At 48.7% G+C, this 17,818-nt stretch overlaps 1 protein-coding gene across 1 annotated transcript in view; it reads right to left on the reverse strand.

Moving 5' to 3' along the window:
• LOC144176008 (ras-related protein Rab-14) overlaps window positions 1–16,287 on the reverse strand; it is a 44,505-nt gene extending 28,218 nt beyond the window's left edge. Inside the window, exons 1-3 of the mRNA XM_077705104.1 lie at window positions 16,100–16,287; window positions 10,415–10,728; window positions 2,289–2,355 (exon numbers count right to left, since the gene is read on the reverse strand). Of these exons, the coding sequence (XP_077561230.1) occupies window positions 2,289–2,355; window positions 10,415–10,698 (351 nt within the window). The 5' untranslated portion in view covers window positions 10,699–10,728; window positions 16,100–16,287. The remainder of the gene's footprint in view (window positions 1–2,288; window positions 2,356–10,414; window positions 10,729–16,099) is intronic.
• Between the last annotated feature and the right edge of the window lie 1,531 nt (window positions 16,288–17,818).

The raw sequence follows: 17,818 nt of genomic DNA on the forward strand, positions 1-17,818 counted from the left end.
CATCGTCTTGTGAGCTTAAAAAATCATTATTTCAGCAATTTGCAGGGTCAAGTGTACATTTCAATCAGTTTTGAATACACAGAACACTCAAACAGCCTTACCTGAAAGAGTTTTTAAGAGTATCACAAAGTACTAACTGCACTACCTTTTTCCTAACTGGTGATATTGTGTTGCGCCTGCACGCAACACTGACAACAAAACTGCCGTTAACATTAGAGAGTTTTAGCAGTCCGTCTGTTCTGTTGGTTACTTTGTTACCGGGTTGACCGGACCGGTCTGCGCCTGCGCGCACGGAAGGGCGAGGAGGCGCGGACAAGGCGAAGGCAGGTCCGCGCAACTAATCCCCCTACGGCTACGAATGCCCAAGTGCCGAGACGAGTCCCGGTGAGCACGGTAACTACGTACATGACGGAACAGACGGACTGCTAAAACTCATCAAATTTAAGGGCTCCGCCATTGTGGCGTTTTTTGCTGTTTTAATGCTAAAGTTATTATTTTTGTAATCCAAGGCTGCGTTGTACAAACAACTGTAGACACGGCAGCAGTTGAGCAGCTTCGAGCTAACGGTCGCATAGCCCAACCAGCCTACCCGTTTCAGTCCCCAGGGCACAGGTTCACGCTATGGTCATTTGAGTAGCGTTATTGTTTAGCCACCCAGATTTTGGCATTAAATTACACGTTGTATACATCAAGTGTTATAGTCGCGTACTATGGCAACCGTGTAGTGTGTAGTCCTGCAGCTATTGGGCGCTGCCTGAACAGGTCGCGGCGCCGTAGCAAAGCCTGCAACTTCCCCGAGGCTCGCGATCGCACTTCGAAGCAAAGCAACACCTCAGCATTTCACAACAGCACAACCAGCCAAAAAATTCACTTCACGAACCCGATTATAGACACGCGCACCGCGTTTCGCACTCAAGGACAAACCACGCTGAAGTCGTAGCGTAGCCCCACATTTCAATGAACTTTTTTTCGAGCCGCCCAACTTCCCGTAATCTGGCACCAATCTCAAACCATATCCCCGCGTTAATGTCACTGTTCAGAGCCACAACAGATAGAATGAATAGACTGGAACCCAGCTGATAGTGTAAAATAAACCAGGGAAAATATCGGCGATACGCACTGAGCACGTTGGTAGCAGCCAGATCAGGCGGCGGCCGTGTTTGTTGCCACAGCAATGCCTAATCGAGAAGGCCGTTTCAGCGAACCCGGACTGAAAGCGAATCGAGTTTTAGAAGCTATCGCTTGCTTCGTTTCAGTCTTTCTATTTGTGCCATTTCTGTGTTTGCGATTGACTGACAATAAAAGCGGTGACCAGGATGCGGGAGGCTTTCGTCCCTGCCGAAACTGACATGAGCATCAAAATCCGTGCCATTGAAACTCTTCTGGAGCAGTTTGGCGCAATTTTCGCCATTTTCGTGCTTTTGGAGCAGCTTGGCGCAAGAAAATGGAATTGTATCAGAAAGGCGCAATATGCGCAGCTGTCTCACCCCTGACAGTGGCACACGTCCCGCCGCCCTCGTTCCCTTCTGCTCCACAACTATTGCACTGCAACTCAGTCAGTCTGCTGCACGCACATTGTACACCATTTTGTCAACCCTCTGCCAGCTCTAGCAGTGCTGTCAAGGAAGCCACCCCATCCTCCAACCAAAACTGAACATGGAGCACTCGTGCCACACAATTTCCCCGCACAGCTTGGGCTCCGAAAAACGACCCAATGGGTTGGCAATGGTGCCCACTGCACGCTGCGTTGCTGCCGTAATGAGGCTTCTTTGCAGGCCCTTCTGCGTGCCAGGATGAGAGCTTAAATAAGATACGCAGATAATGCGAGTCCTTTAAAGAGCAACTGATTAGACTGGGCAAGTTAACACATTCCGCTTGTACCCTTCTTATCGTGTTTTAGCGTTTTTTCGCTGGTTATGCTTTCAATCGCATTACATGTTACCACCCCAACCTCGCCACACACATTGAAACGTGCAGGTGGCCATGAAAGCATGAAAGGTTGATCTGGGCTGGAATTCTCGGTTTTGGCCGTTTCAAAGTGCCCACTTAGAGGGAGCCCTGATGAGCTGTAAGCAGACCGCACAAGCACGGCAGCAGTTTCTGAGCACATCGGAGGCCTTGCGACTGAGACACCACTCGCAATGCCACCTCTCGAGACGGGGGAGAGATTGCCAGTAGACTCTCATACACAGCCCGAGATCAGTGTCAGAAGTGTTGAGGAAACAGACGTGCCCAGCTCCAGCCGCAGGTGGCCACACACGGGCAGCAGCCAGAGAGGGAGTGCTCACCGTGTTGGGGTTGGTGAGGTTCCTGGCGTCGGTGAGCCAGCTGCTCAGGTGGTTGTAGGTGCTGCGCCTGCGAAAGAACGAGCTCGTGACCTACCAGCCCCCTCTGCTGTCTCGTACCTTCACTGAGAGGGGGCCCCCACCGCCCCAGCCACCCGCCTGCACAGCCAGTGGGCAGCTAAGCAGCAAGGAAGCCAGCTGGCCTCGCTGGTTAGCGGCACAAGTGCAAGAAATGAGCAGCTCTGAGGCAGGCGCCTACCCCGGGAGGCACATGCTCGCTCCGCCCTATTTTACTTCTTTTATCAATGAAAAACATCAATTCTAGTTATTTTTATTTGAATGGGTCATGAAGAGAAAATTCATTTGCCTTTTCTTAATTTGATCTGATTGAACAACTCTCTAACAACATAAAATCACAATCGTTTCACAATTCATTGCTTCTGGAATTTAGGAGACAATTTGAAAAGCTCTTTTTGAGGCACATCGCAAGCGACCATGTGATATCGTCGGTTGGCAGTGCAACTAGCCGTGACGCCACTTGAAGAATGTTCGACAGACATGTGCTTTTGGTGCATGTTATTTTGTAAAGCTATAAACCAAATACAGTAGAATCTCGATGATACAATTCTGGGTGATACGAATGTCGGGATGATACGAATTTCTGAAAAGTCCCGGCAAAATTGCATTGTTTGCAATGGGAAAAATTTCGGCTGTTACGAACGGACCTGCGCGGCCCGGCGGATGATACGAATGAGCCGGCGAGGCGTCCGACTGCCGAACAAGCAAGTGACGGCTCTCTCTTTCCATTTGTCACTCTTCTTTCTCCAGAAACGGCCGGGCTGTTTTCTGCTCGCGAAAACGTGCCCCGCACGCCCCATGCGCGCCGCGAAACCTCTCGCACGCTGCGCGCGCCGCGGCCGGCGGCGGCAACATGGCGGTGGCTTCGGCCGCGATGTGGCACAGCCGCTTGAGCGACTGCTTCTAGCCGCTCTTTAAAATGCCACTCAAGGCAGACACGAAGTTTCTTGTGCAGTAAAGGAGCTGATAACGTTGGCGAAAACAGTACTATAAAACCCCATCCGCGCCGCTAGTGAAAGCGCCCATAAAATATTTGCCGGAGTGCTAAGCCTAAACATCTCGGGCGGAGCCAGCGGGCTGTTTTAAGCGTTTCGCAAGTCGTCAGCGTCTTTTTCTGACCGAAGAAGGAGATACCGTGGGCGCGAAATCGTTAATGCGGTCTTGAAAATACAGCGCGCGCAAAACCGAGACGTGCAAATCGCGTGCAAGAACGCACCATGCGGTTCACGCTTGACTGTTGCGGCGTGTAGCGAGCTTGGACACCGGGAGTGAGGAGACAAGTGCGAAGCTAGGTGAAGCGTTACGCGCTCCAGAAAGGACTGCTTTGTGACGTGGGGGTTTAAAAAAAGCAGAAAAAATCATGGATTTGTTCACGCGAAAGTAAGAAAAGATATAAACGAAAACTTTTTTCAGCGCTCAATTTTTTGCTGTGTTGTTTCATACGAATTTCGGATGGTACGAATATTTTTCGCGGTCCCGCGAGATTCGTATCATCGAGATTCTACTGTATCATACAAATAATGCGTCCTTTATTGGTTGCCATAAACAACTTTCTATCCACGTTACCAGCGGTGCGACTGCTTCACTTGTCTGGCAAACCTTGTTGCAGATCTTGGACCTACTGGCTGTTTGTACAGTTTGTAGCCAGATTCCCTGCTGAAGTTCGCGTTGTTTTGCCGAATTCTCTTCGCAATCTTACCTTCATATCAAACGGCACAAAGCCGCTCAACAAAAATTTTTTTAAAAAGTACCCTGCAAGGGATTCGAACTCACAGCCGCCGAGCCAACCTGCATTGAAGTCAGACATTTAACCCACTCAACCAGAGGCACAAAGATTGACTGGGAGTAAGGACTACGGTATGAACACCACTCCGCATTTGTAGCCCAGCAATACGGTTTGTTTTTCTAAATTCTAATCTACCCAGAGCTTTAACTGCCAACTTACTGTTGCACACTTCTGCAATTAGCCAAAGGGAAGCATATTCAATTGACGAAACAACATTAAACGCATTGTTTATTGCAGGAATGCAATCGAACTGTGCGGTAGTGGGACCTGGCGACGCACCGTATCAGTGATTCTTGCTCGTTATTTTTATGCTTGAAGAGTAAAAGATGGGTTGGTTTTGTTTTAGCATGACTCGAAGGTCCCTCAATAAAAGTGTTCATGTAGTAAATTCCCATTTTAAGCGCTCGGTCATTTTCTCTATCGCCAAGTCACGAAGTTCACGTTTGCGCAAGTTATTTCAGACAGACGCCAGCAAGCCTGAGCAATGCCGGCTAGCAGAAAGACAGTTTAGACTAGTGCGAAACAGCATAAACAGTTTACAAATACCCAGTTTACTTTAAACATGATTACTTCTGCCTGAGCAACTCGTGCGGGTTGTTGACTAATAGTCTGGCCATCATATCCCCCAATCAGTCACAGGCGAATTTCATCATGGCACTGATGTTATAGGTGTGTCTGACCCTTTGCGAGCTCGCTCTACGCTGTCATGTGCAGACAAGGTTGAGCTATGTTTGGCTTCTTAACACGACATCACTTCACTACTCGAGATGGAAAACCTCGGTGAAATTGTTACATACATTCTTTTTTACCTATTTGCCGATATCGTCCAACAAAACGGCTATGCACAGTTTCTTTATCCAGGTTCCACAGTTCTACATTCTCACACAACACAATTTTTTTTCAAAATGTCGTTATGATCCCTTCAAAATGTGCAACTTCTGATGAAGATGCTTGCAAAATATAGGTCCAACCATATTTCCGAAGCTGCCACACTCGAAAGACTCCTGGATAACTATTCTTGCTTTAACTACTAAACTTCCCCCATTTTCTTTTCACGACTTTTTCCCCATGCAGCCGTCTCTGTTGCCCATACACACATGCAACTTTATTTCTCAAACAATTTCACAGTATAATTCGTTCCTGCAGAAGTGCAAATTGCTTGTGGGCAGGTCATGGCATACTTGGGATGCTCTCTCAGGGGTAACAATACAAGAGGCAACTCTTTTGCCAACCCCACCCCCCTAAAAAAAGCAAACACCATATATGCATAACTATACACATTCTCAGCAGGCCAAAAAACACTAAACATTCCAAGTGGTTAGGCTAAAATGCAGCAAAAACTACTTTTAAGCAGACCACGGTCGGCTTAAAAATGCTGTGGGCATTAACGTTGACAACTGGTACACTAAGAAAATAGCGCTAAAAGAGACGGGGACAGATTGAGGGCGACTGCACACACGTAGGCATTTTAGTTTTTTTTTTAGAGGGCCCTATAGAGGTCATGCTGATGCACGCCTGGCAATAAAACCTGTTCATCCCAGTCCCTGTGGCCGTCTCCCAGTCTTTCTTTGGTTAGTGAATCATCATCTCTTTCTTCCTAATCTTCCTATGAAGGATCCCTGTGCTTAGTCCGGCGTGTTAGCTCTCCACAGCAGCTTTAGTGCACCCGACTACCCAGGAGCCTCCCTGATGAGCCTCACTGAAGCTTGCAGTCGCACCCACAGTTCAGCCGCTTCCCAGGCGGGCACCCACCGCGGTGGCTCAATGGCATGAGCCACCGCAGTGGGTGCCCACTATTATATATGAACACCATCATTTATACATGATCAGGGGTGAGACAGCTGAATCAGATTTGGGAGCAGTTTTTGGAGCAGCGAAATCTCGACTTTGGAGCAGAAGAACCCCGATTTGGAGCAGAAAAACGTAATTTATTACGTCACCTCAGGAGCCCAAAAAATGAAATTTTTGGCGACACCGGGGAAAAAAGTGCACTTTTTAATCTGTTTTGAACGTACATAAAACTGAAACAGCCTTTCAACAAAGTTTTTTTTCTATTCCACTACCTTTTCGCAAATCATTTTTAAATTCTGAGGCTCTATGCATAGATAGCGTGGAGCACCGTTAGAAATATCGAATTGAAAAACTAAGCAATTTCAAAGCATTTTTACTATCATGTGAATGCAGAAATTATTATTTTTCTAATCCCAGACTGGGCTTTACGCACAAGTGTAGAGCCACGGCAAAAGTTGCGCTAAACGAGGTGACAGTTGTCGCACCCTACCAGCCCTCCCATTTCAATTCCCAATGTGCACGTTCATTACAATCGTAATTTGAGTAATGCTGGTTAATTTGGCCACCTCCCTCTTGGTATTAAATTTCACTTCAGATAGATGAACTATTACTAGCCAGCAATAATAGCCCGTCCCGCTATCGGACACTGCTTGAACATTTTGCGGCGATGTAGCCTGCGCCGCCACTTCTGCAGTGTCAATCGTCCCATTACCGTCGCTCGCAAGCTCGCTGTCAAAGGCAGCAATAACTCCGCGTTTTATAACACCGCAATGAGTTCGAAATTTCACTTCAAGCACGCACCGCGCCTCACACTCAAGGCAGAAACTCGGCGAATTCGCGGGCACCCCGTTTCTGATGCGATGCATCCCGCTGTCGGGCAGGTTGCGCAACTTCCCGAACAGTAAACCAAGCCAGCCTCATAACCAAAACCACGGTAGAAATCGGCAAAGAGCACTCTGCCTGAACCACGAGCAACTGCTTCGCCTGGCGGGCCAGTGGCAGCTATGTTTTCCGATCTTCACCTCACCAAGATGGCAGCGCGCAGTAATGTCGTTCTGGAGATACGGCGCTCCGAAAACTGCCGTCTTTTTCATCAACTTGCACAAGTAGTTTGTCGCCTCAGTACACATAAGTATTTTTTCTACAGGACTTTACAATGGTTTTGGATGGGAAGACTAAAATCTCACAGAATATAACATGTGCAACCCGACATTGTGACTTTCAAAAAGACTATCTCGGGGAAAATTCATGCGGGTTTTTTATTAAATGGTCAATCGATTAAACCTTTACAAACAGCATCACCTTTGTGGTGCTGGAAAATTATGCCGTCAGTAAGCATTTTTTCCCACCGAAACTGACGGGAGCGTTACAATCCTTGGCTCTCAAACTGTTTTGGAGCAGTTTGGCGCAATTTTTGCGAATTTCAAGCTTTTGGAGCAGCCCGGCGCAGGAAAACACATTTGTATCAGAACTGCGCAATATGCGCAGCTGTCTCACCCCTGCATGATTTGTGTTCATGTATAAATTGTGGTTTTCCAATAAACCGGCAGTTGTAAGCGCTTGTGTGCGTCACTCGTCTGTCCCCGTTATTTGTGCACTTTGAAGTTTTCAATCATGCTAATTTAGCCCAACTTGCGGTATTGTTTCAGTGGCTAAGGCGTTGTGGTGCTGAGCATGAGGATGCGGGTTCGATTCCCATTCGTGGCGGCCACTTTTCTGCAGGAAGCGAACAGCGAAAACGCCCGTGTGTACGAGGTTTCGGGGCACGTTAAAGATCCCCAGGTGGTCAAAATTAATTCGGAGCGCTCCACTACGGCGCACTTCATCGCCTGTGTAGCGTGGGCACGTTAAACCTCATATTCCATCCATCCATCCCAAGTGGGCCCAGCCATAGGGACAGCTGCCCTTGGCAAGCACTGCCTGTAAGCAGCCCTGACAGGACCGGCAGTCATGCCAACTTGGGTCATTACTAAGACCAGACGCTGCTCCTGCCCGACAGCGAGATGCATCGCATGTCCTCGGGAAGAGAACGTATTGGGTTCCTTGCTTTCATATATTTCAATGCCCAACAGGTCTTTAAGAGTTGGCTGGGCGTGTGCACTAAGCGGGTCCTTACTCTTGCTGCCCTGTGTACAGCTCTTCTTGGTGCATCTATGTGGGCTGGGGACATGTGGCCATTATTATTAACAGCCAAAAGCCGCCTACACATATTAAAGTAGGAGGGTACTTCTGCCAAAGGATGGAATGATTGCTTCGTTGTCATGTCTCGCAGTTTCTCGTTCCACTGCTATTACCCTTTGACAGAGGAGATCTGCAGTGCCATGCAAGAGTTCCCTTTCAGAAACGATTATACTGAGGTCCCATATGCTCATCTGGCTGGGATGACAAGTTTGTTCACTTATGCACTTCAATGACGGGTTAACAAACGTTGCAATCTTAACTACGCACTTGCTGAAGACCGCTGTCTCTGCTTACGCCCACTGGATGACTACAAATGAAAACTTTGGGGCTTGCCAATATCAGGCAAGACATTGACTGACACTACGGTGCAGATCCTTGTCGGGGCCCAATCATAAGGTTGGGAAAATTCAGAAAATACCATGCAGCATCGGGGAGGGGGAAGAAAAACCACAGAAATTCTGTGATTTTTCATTTTCACACCCACTAATGTGTAAACATTCAATACAGCGTAGCCCCTTAAAGTTGGGTTCACTACTAGGCCCAAGTGCGCTGCTGAGAAGACCAGGGGCACTGCAAGGAGTCAGGCAAGAGAACGAGGGGCCCCCGCGCAGAGCACCACATACGCAGACACTTCTCAAGCGTCACGTCACACTTTTGCCCTTAGTGTCATTTATATCCAGAGGTACCAATCACAGGGGTGAAACAGGGCACATGGGTTTGGAAGCAGTCCTGGCAGCAAGCAAAACTGCCTTTTGTAGCAGGCTTGGAGCAGCCAGAAAGGCCATTTGGCAAGGGCTGGCACAGGCTGCTATGCCAGACCCCTGCCAATTTAGTTTTATTATATCTACTATATCAGGCGTCCTACCGTGCACTAGAACCTACTACGAACCAGGAATGCAATGCTCATACAGTATCTAGAAATTTACAATATGCCGAGTTATCTAACTTCGTCCCTGCAAGTGTGCCGCGTTATCACCATTCAAAGGGTAAACCTCACGTGCGTAGTCGAAGGGGATCAGATAACAGGCCTGGCTTCGTGTACGGACGACGGCAGTGTTAACCGAACTCCCTGCGGCATTCCGTAAGCCAAGGCGTTTGCTTGCATTTTTTCTATCGAACAGGGGTTTCCGTTGAGCGCAAACCAGAACAGCCTTTGTCTTCAACCGTCACAGGGTGGTGAGAATCGATGAATGTACGCCTTAGACTACGTAACGAGAGCATGTTCGAAGGCATAATTATTGCTGGGCCATCCTCCACATAAACAAAGCTAACCTTGAAGTTCACAGGCAAAAATGAGTATAACTACCTCACAACAAAGGAAAACTGAATTAACAGTGAGGGTAAAGCGTCCACAACCGTTTGTTCAATGCATGCAGCTATGCTCGTAAAAATGGTAGACTAAATTGATGTTCACCTCCAATAAACTACAACCTTTCATGCAATTACTATTCTGTTTTCTATCTGTTTGCGATGTGACACAAACACACTTCCCTCACTTTTGGTCATTTTCCATTGATTGTGGCCCAGCGGCCAGCACCAGAAAACGAAACCGTGCAAATACAACACAAATCGAAACTGCAAGGCAAAAGCCAACTTCCTAAGCCACCCCATACTGCAACCGAGACTACGTCAGCATGAAACCACACACGATGTTTCAGCCAAGTTTCGGCGCAGGTAAACAAAAGTTTGGCACTCAATGGCACAAATGGGGCAGCCCTGCAATAATGTGCACTTGGAATAATTTAACATTTAAATGTGTATCAATCCATTTTGCATAAGGCATCACACTTTTTCAATTTACATAGACTTTGTTAGGGTACCTGTCAAAGAATGCTCACGCATTAGGGGTACTACACACTGAAGCTACACCTGGGCATTGGGCCATGTTCTAGAGGGGGGGGGGGCTCCGGATTATTTCAACCAGTGGAAGAAAGAAGGAAAGAAAGGGGGGGGCAAAATACAAACTGCATTCCCATTTTTCGCCTCCATCAGAAAAACAGCTGCCTCGGCTGGAGTCACACCCGTGTGTTTATGCACAGCAGCACGACGGCAAGGGTGCATACAGCATTGTGAAAAGCATGGTGTGGTTGGCTTTGCACTTCAAGGTGCCTGAACTCCGTGCCTGGTAGACAGGCTACAGTGCGACTAAGGGCCAGCCATGTTGATTTGTACACGTCGCCACGGAGTGGGCGGCCACTCACTGCCACCTGGACTGCCCGAGTGGCAGGGACTTGAACTCCAGAAACCCCACGAGGGAGAAATCCCTCCCCACGCTCCAGAGGGGGAGGCGCACCTGGTGATGTCGTAGACCATGAGGGCTCCCGCAGCACCCCGGTAGTAGGAGCGGGTGACGGCGCGGAAGCGCTCCTGTCCCGCGGTGTCCCAGATCTGCAGCTTGATCTTCTGGCCACACACCTCGATGATGCGCGTGCCAAACTCCACCCCGATGGTGTGCGGGCAGTCAGCCATGAACTTCTTCTCCGTGAACTGGTGCAGCAGGCACGACTTGCCCACCCCCATGTCCCCAATGATGATGTACTTGAAGATGTACGAGTAGTTGTACGGACCCGCAGTCATCTTCCTGTGCTGGAGGGTGGGAGCAGTCACCTGCACCAGAGTTACTCGATGTAGGAGTTGCAAAATTCCTCATATGCCCCATGCATCAAAAAGTGGCCCTGCAATTGGTCCACTGTTTTGGATTTCCCATACAGTGGCGCCATCTGTTGGCGACAAAATAAACTATACAACGTGGTTCGCGCCTCGACAATCTGGGCTAAAAACGGTATTTGGGTGCTTACGTGAATTTGTTGTGCCGAAAAAGCGCAAGGTGTTCAGCCACGCAAATGTTTTATATGCATTCAAACCAAGAGTAGTAAAAAAATGCGACCATGTGGTCAGCAAGATGCATTGTCGCCTGCGCATTGTCTGCTGCGAGTCATCTGCCGTATTCCGGCGGCAACAACAACAAAAAATTAATTGATTTGACGGCTTTACGCAAGCTTGAAAAGATTATTTAGAGCCACTTGATCAGCTAGCGACAACTGCAAATTCAGTACTTCAGGTCGGACCTGTTGTGCCAGAGTGCCGTCACAAGCGCCAATCGGTTAAGGCACAGACGCAGAAACAATCACGACAAGAAACCGCAGTTAAGAAAGCAATGAATAACTTAGAAAAGTACAAAAACAAAGAATTATGCACCTTGAAAATAAAGTTTACCATCAAATTTTCAGTTTGAATAATTACTGCACTTTTTGGATACTGTGTGCGGCGGTGCCACGGTACGCACAATCCAAAGCAAGGGGGGTTCAGGGGCGAGCCGCTTTTTTGAGGTGGAGTTTCACAACTGCCTACATCAAAGAGCTGACTTGCACGCAGCCACTCACTGCAATCACTTTTAAAGCACAAACGCTGAGCACTGAAATGTTTCTTGCCTTCTTCGTAATGGACTCACTGAATACGAGGCTCCCCCTTGAAAATTGAAATGTCTCTCCTTTTTGTTTCTTTTACTGAAGTGTCTTTGTCAAGTTTTAGTCAGTGGTCAGTATCTGGTCATCTTATGGTTCTTTTCCGGACCCAAAGCCCTGAAGCTGTGTGTGGACACCAAGTGACCAAGAAACACCTGGTCCTTCCCTGATATACAAGCCAAATTTACACTCTTTTTAGGCTTTCAAAGTAAACATACAAACTATGCAGACGCCATGTTTACAGGTAGGCTCTCGATTGATTGTAGGGTTTAACACTCCGACGCAACGCAGGCGATGAGGCACGCCGTAGTGGAGGGCTCCGGATTAATTTTGACCACCTGGGGATCTTTAACGTGCCCCGAAATCTTGTACACACAGGCGTTTTTGCTTTTCGCCTCCATCAGAAAAGCGGCCGCCACGGCCGGGAATCGAACCCGCGACCTTGTGCTCAGCAGCGCAACGCCTTAGCCACTGAGCCAACGCGGCAGGTATGTTTACAGGTAGCTTACAGTGCCAAGAAAACATACACAATTACACACGTAGCAGATGCCCAACTATAGAAAATACCTCAATTTTTTTTAAGTACTAGTGCACGTGGCGAAATTAGAGAATGAGAGGCAGCTACTATGTTGAGTTTTACAAAAAATCTTGCATTCACCGTGCAGTGTAAGACACGAGTACCCAGTGCTCTCAACGACATGCATTCACAATTTAATTCATACTTTGCACTGGCTATGAAACTGTATTGGTTCCCACTAAATTTGCAATTTAAACTGAAAAGTTTAAATTGATTTCCTGCAGTCGTTTGGTCATGTGAGGGGCAAAGGAGAAACTCCGAGGTTTCACGGCACAAAGGAGGAGTCTCTGCGGCTGGACGCAGTAAAGCAATGACGCTTTTCGAACATGTGCTCGGATTTCTTTTTAGGCAGCACGTGTGCTGCCAGAATGAGCAGTATGCATGAAGCTGCCTGTCAAACCTTGGTAGGCCTTCAGCAGTAAGCTGGTGTTGGCACGAATGCAGGTAGCTTTCAAGAGACAAGAGACGCGCTGGGGTACTATAATATGAGGTTACACAAACAGCACTTCTGATATGGAAAGAAAAACAGCTGAGGCTTTAATGAAACATGCGTGACACCTTTCAGCTGGCCCACCAGCAATGGGGCACTGGAGCTTCCCTCTAGGGCTCACGCATTACAGGCACCAAGCCTCCAGCCAACTCCATTTGGGGTCGGCACACAAACCCAGGATTGATCGACATCCCGTCTGGCACTCCTTTCTTTGCGCATTATTCAGCAGGAACAACCTTGGTGTGCTTGGCAAGGCAGCTTCGAACGAGCACTATGATGTCCCAAGCAAATGAGCTTGGGAACGTGGCCAGAACTGGTGGCAATTGCGGCAATACTATGGCCATAATGGTATCGCTACACGCGCCACACAAGTAGAACGCAGGCATCCAAGTCCAGCAGATGGCCTCCCTGCAAAAACAACACTGCTGATCCCACCACTGCTCCGTGCCACTGCAACTCAAGTGGTTCTAAGTGCTAACGGCCTGGGTCCGAACCCCTGTGGCTACACCAACTTTGTGTACTTTTCATTGCAAAAATTCATTCAGTAGTCAGTTGTACTCTCAACTGCGAGCAATTTTCTTCTAGGTCGATATAGGTGTTCTGCCTCGTACCGGGCCCAGGCCTGTTTCTGGGCCATCTTGCCCCCTTACACTGCGAAGCTGCGTGCGTCATTGGCAGCACCCGGGGCTGCAGACAATGGCAGCAAAACAATCGCTTCCGTTATCTCCGTTATTAGCACCTTCCTGCAGCAAAACGAGATACCACCAGATAATGCACCGGAAGCAAGGACGAATTAGCTTCCCAACTAATCACGTTTGCCTTCCTTAATTAAAGGGGACACGAAGGCGAAATACAACCTTGTTCAATATATAACTAAACTATCGTACCTCCACAGCTGTCCTGAAAGAACCGCAAAAGAACAAGAAACACTGCACAATGTCGGCAGTGATGCAATAAGGGGAACACTAAAAAAACAACTGCATTCGCACACTATTCAACTGGTACAATCTAACAACGGAACTAACAGCACAGCTATGATTGCGCAGTCAGGTTTCTGGCGCAGCGACCACCTATCGTTTAATGATCACCTATCGTTCAATGATGTCAAGGGCCCTCAAAGAAAAAGGCTGGCAAGTTGCCACTGTTAAGGGCTTAAAACACTTGCAACACTATCATTTGGCCAGTGTATTTTTTTTTTTACCAAACCAAACCTCTTCCTGGCCAGACTAGAAACAGGTTACTGAAGCAGTGCAATTTCTCTAGCCATGACTGTACCAAGTGGGAGTACTCCTTCAAAACTGCCACACAAACCACGTTTTGCCACACAACTGAATGTAGCTCAAAAGCCATTGTTCCAATTTGCTTGCATGCACACCACTTCCGAAGTAAAGTTTGCATGCATATAACAGTGCTGAGCACAGCAGAGCCCAGTCAATTCAAAGTTGCATACTTCAAACGGGAAAGGAAAGTGATATGTGCTTGAACAGTGAAAAAACTCCAGCTGCAGAAGCAGACAACAGTTAATCCAGAACTGCCCTTTGTGCAACTCCAGCCTGGGGGGGCCAAGGCATAACATGTTGGCCGCAAATGTGGAGCATGCCCTTCCTGTTCCATTGTGGTCACAGGTGGACTAAGGCTGGCGAGAACGACAGCAAGGGCAGCAAGCCAACTCATTGAGTGAACTCTCCCCAATTAAAGAAAAGAGCCATGTTGCATTTAAAGAGACAATACTGGCAAGACTCATGAATGCCACTTATTCAAGGTCGTGAGCCTCTACAAACAGATGAGGCCGATGTGCCAGAAACCCAATGAACCCCGCACTGCATTGCACTTTCCACTACTGACCCAAATATTTCCAAGGGCAGCAGTTTTAGCAACTCTTCAGCAAGGAAGGTTGGACCAGTGCACTGCCCACTGTGCAGTGCTCCAAGGCGGGAAAGTGCAGCTCCATAATGGACCCGTCCAGGCAACAGCCAGGCTATGACCCCACAGTGGGCTCGCATGTGCCGAAGCATGGCGCACACAGGCTAGATGAACCAGTGCTCGGGCAGCCCTGGTGGCTGGGCCCCAAATACTTCTCCAGGCGCTGGCCTTTCAGCTCTCTCCCCACCTGACTGCACCCCTGCGCAAAAGCGGGCGGCCTAGCTTCACTGGGAAGCGGCTCGTAAATACTTCCACTGGGTATGGCGCCACTAACACGATGGCTTCAACCAGGCGAAAGTGCTTCTAATGGAGTACTGGGCAGTGAATGCGCACACTACACAAAGCAGGCAGTGTTGATGGCTAGGCACGCCCGACGGGGGGAATTTCTAAGAGAGCTGCGAAGATGCCTGGTAATTGTTGCAGCACTAAAACTAGACGGTTCGCAGAGAAGGCACGCAAACAGAGCCCCACACAGCTTGCACGAACTACTGAACTCGCATCTATTGCCCCTACAGAAAGGGCTCTCTCTACTTCCCGGTAGCTGAATACGTCCACAGGGGTCCAGTTAATGTTTCGGGAACGCGCGCTCGAATCGGCTCCAATGTGGCTAAATTCGAGAGGTTGATTGAAAAAACGCCCATAACCAAAAAAACAGTTGCCACCAAATTTCGCGACACTGCGGCAGCGCGCGGCCCCGCGCCTGTGATTCTTACGGCCACCAGTTTCAAAGCAGGCACTAAAAAGGTGTTCGTAAGCGCCTGAAAAAGCAGTAACGGTGGTTCAACGTGGGAAAGATCAGGCCCTTACCGACACAGAACAGGGAGGTTACCGAGTGCCGGAGAAGCCCGGCGGGAATCGAGAGCAGCTGAAGCGGCCGAGATCGGAGATGGACCGCACACACGCGCACCCAGAAATGCGCACCAGGGCCGAGCGCGAGGCGTGGAACATCTGTGGCCGAGCGCGAGGCGGTTTAGGTTGCGGAGCATGCAGGGACGACGAAGACTGCGGCGCGTGCACACGGGATGGGGTAGGCGTTTGTCGCGAACTGACGCGCCTCGAATGGCGAATAAACAAACAAAAAATGGGCGCTTCCGAAAGCTGGCGACTCACCAGCTGGGAATGACGGCTCTCCGCTTGAAACTCAGAGGGGTCGCGGGACATCGCGGCGGCGGCAACGGCGAATTCTTCTCGCGCGGGTCATCGCAAGGCGGGCGCGATGCAAAACCCGAGCAAACGCGGGGCTCAGGCGGTCCCCTCCCACGAGACGAACAAAGAGACGGCCGAGAATGGGCAGATTTTCCCCAATCTCGGTTCCACGCGCGAGTCGCCTCGGCCGGCTAGCTCTGGCAAGAAAAAGCGGCCGCACTCGGACAATGCGACCAGCGATCGGACCACTGCAGCTTCGCACTGGGCCAGCCCAGCCGTACACGGGCGGACGGGGAGGGGGGGCCAAGTGCGCAGCTCATGGAATGAATCGCAAACGCTGCCGCCGCGGCCGCGGCGCAGAGAGCAGCGAGGTCTCACCTGGCTTGATGTTTCCAGTCGAGGCCGGCCTCGGGCGCGTAGCTGAGTCCCGAGCTGCTGTTGCACGCCGACCGAGCGCTCTTCGAACGGAGGTGGGCACCTAATATGGCCGACAGATGACCGACCACGGACGGCGGTGACGGCAGCAGGCTGCTGGCGGCTTGCGGCCTTGCGCGATCAGGGAAGAAGAAGACGCACAAAGCAAAAAACGTTGCCGCCTCGCTCCAATTAAGTCGCCAATCGGGCCGCAAAAGGTTATATTTGAACACTCTAAAGGCAGTTATGGCATTTACGGCCACAATGTGGTTATATTTTAAAAACACTTAGGATGTATCCACTAGAGCAAATTGTAATTTAAAGAAAATAACTATATCTGCTAAACTATTTTTTGTATAAAATGTAAGCCAATAATATAAAGAGGCAAGCAACAATATTTGTTACCACTATACAAGGCTGTATTAAAAGCTGTCTACAAGAAAATCACGCTAGGAAACGATACCAGCTTAGGCAAAAGAGTTAGTCGGAATCAATCCAATCCAGTATTAATAATACTCGCGCTTCTAGGACGTGGAGGCGCCAAATTCAAACGGGAGGGCCCGGTGCTGTCGCACGTCGAAAGGCACCGTCGGCAGCAAGAAGCGACGTCGCGATAAATAAATGCGACCGTAAAGTGCGAGGCTTTGGCGAATTTAGCTTATCCCAGCGACGAACAGCTGATCTGACAATTCGTGTCAAATTTGGATGTGCGCTGGCTGTGTCTAGGCTAATCGGCGCTAGCATGATCTTTGTAGGGCTGGGCATCGATTAAAAAATTAATTCGATGAATTGACAGGCAGTAATCAATTATTTGATGGGTTAGTTGGTGGGTGCCAAAAAATACATTTCGAGCTCGAAGACTTTTTTTTTGTTTCTTTTGTTGCAATGGGGTCTTCCACATGGAAGAGTCAAAATCACATACATTCTTGAATGTTAAGGCAATATACCATCTATGTGTGTGGTTGTCCAGATGGGGCGTTAAAGAGCCCCTCGAGTAGTAGATGTGGCTGGCATATGGTGGCTGGAACGCGTGCTTAATGTCGCTATTTCTCAAATAAGCGAACCCGGAGCCTCTGGTGTACCTTAGGGCAGTGCACTGGGACCACTGTTGTTCCTTCTTTATATAATGATCTGGTGCATGTAATGCCTGAAGCGGTCTCTGTTAGGCTGTTTGCCGACGATTGTATTGTTTTTAGAGAAATTGGCTCACCTGACGACTGTGTTGTGGTGCAAAAATCCATTGTTGATGTAGAGAGGTGGTGTGCGGAGTGGGAAATAATGTTGAGTGCCGGAAAATGCGAGTTTTTAAGGATAACACATAAACAAATCTTTTCGTTCCGAGTATTTGTTGGAGAACCCGTCAATCGCAGACGTTGTAGAGTATAAATACATCGGCCTCACTTGAAATTCTTATCTAACTTGGTCGTCCCATGTATCATGTATTTATTTGTTCAGCTACATTTACGAAGTTGTGTTATTTGAGACGTAAATTAAGACATGCTCCAAGTCACGTCAAGCTTTTAGCTTATTCTAATTTTGTTAGCGCCCAACTCGATCATGATCCGCACTTGAAAAAAAGAAATCTACATGCTAGGAGCTCATCCAAACAAAAAAAAAGTTCGGTTTATTTTTGGCAAATATGGGCGTTACTATTCTCCGTCGAAGCTCATGTCTGACAATGGC

The sequence above is a fragment of the Haemaphysalis longicornis genome, unplaced genomic scaffold (genome assembly GCF_048455015.1).
Source record: "Haemaphysalis longicornis isolate Haplotype H1 unplaced genomic scaffold, Haemaphysalis longicornis Haplotype H1 scaffold_1, whole genome shotgun sequence".
NCBI lineage: Eukaryota > Metazoa > Arthropoda > Arachnida > Ixodida > Ixodidae > Haemaphysalis > Haemaphysalis longicornis.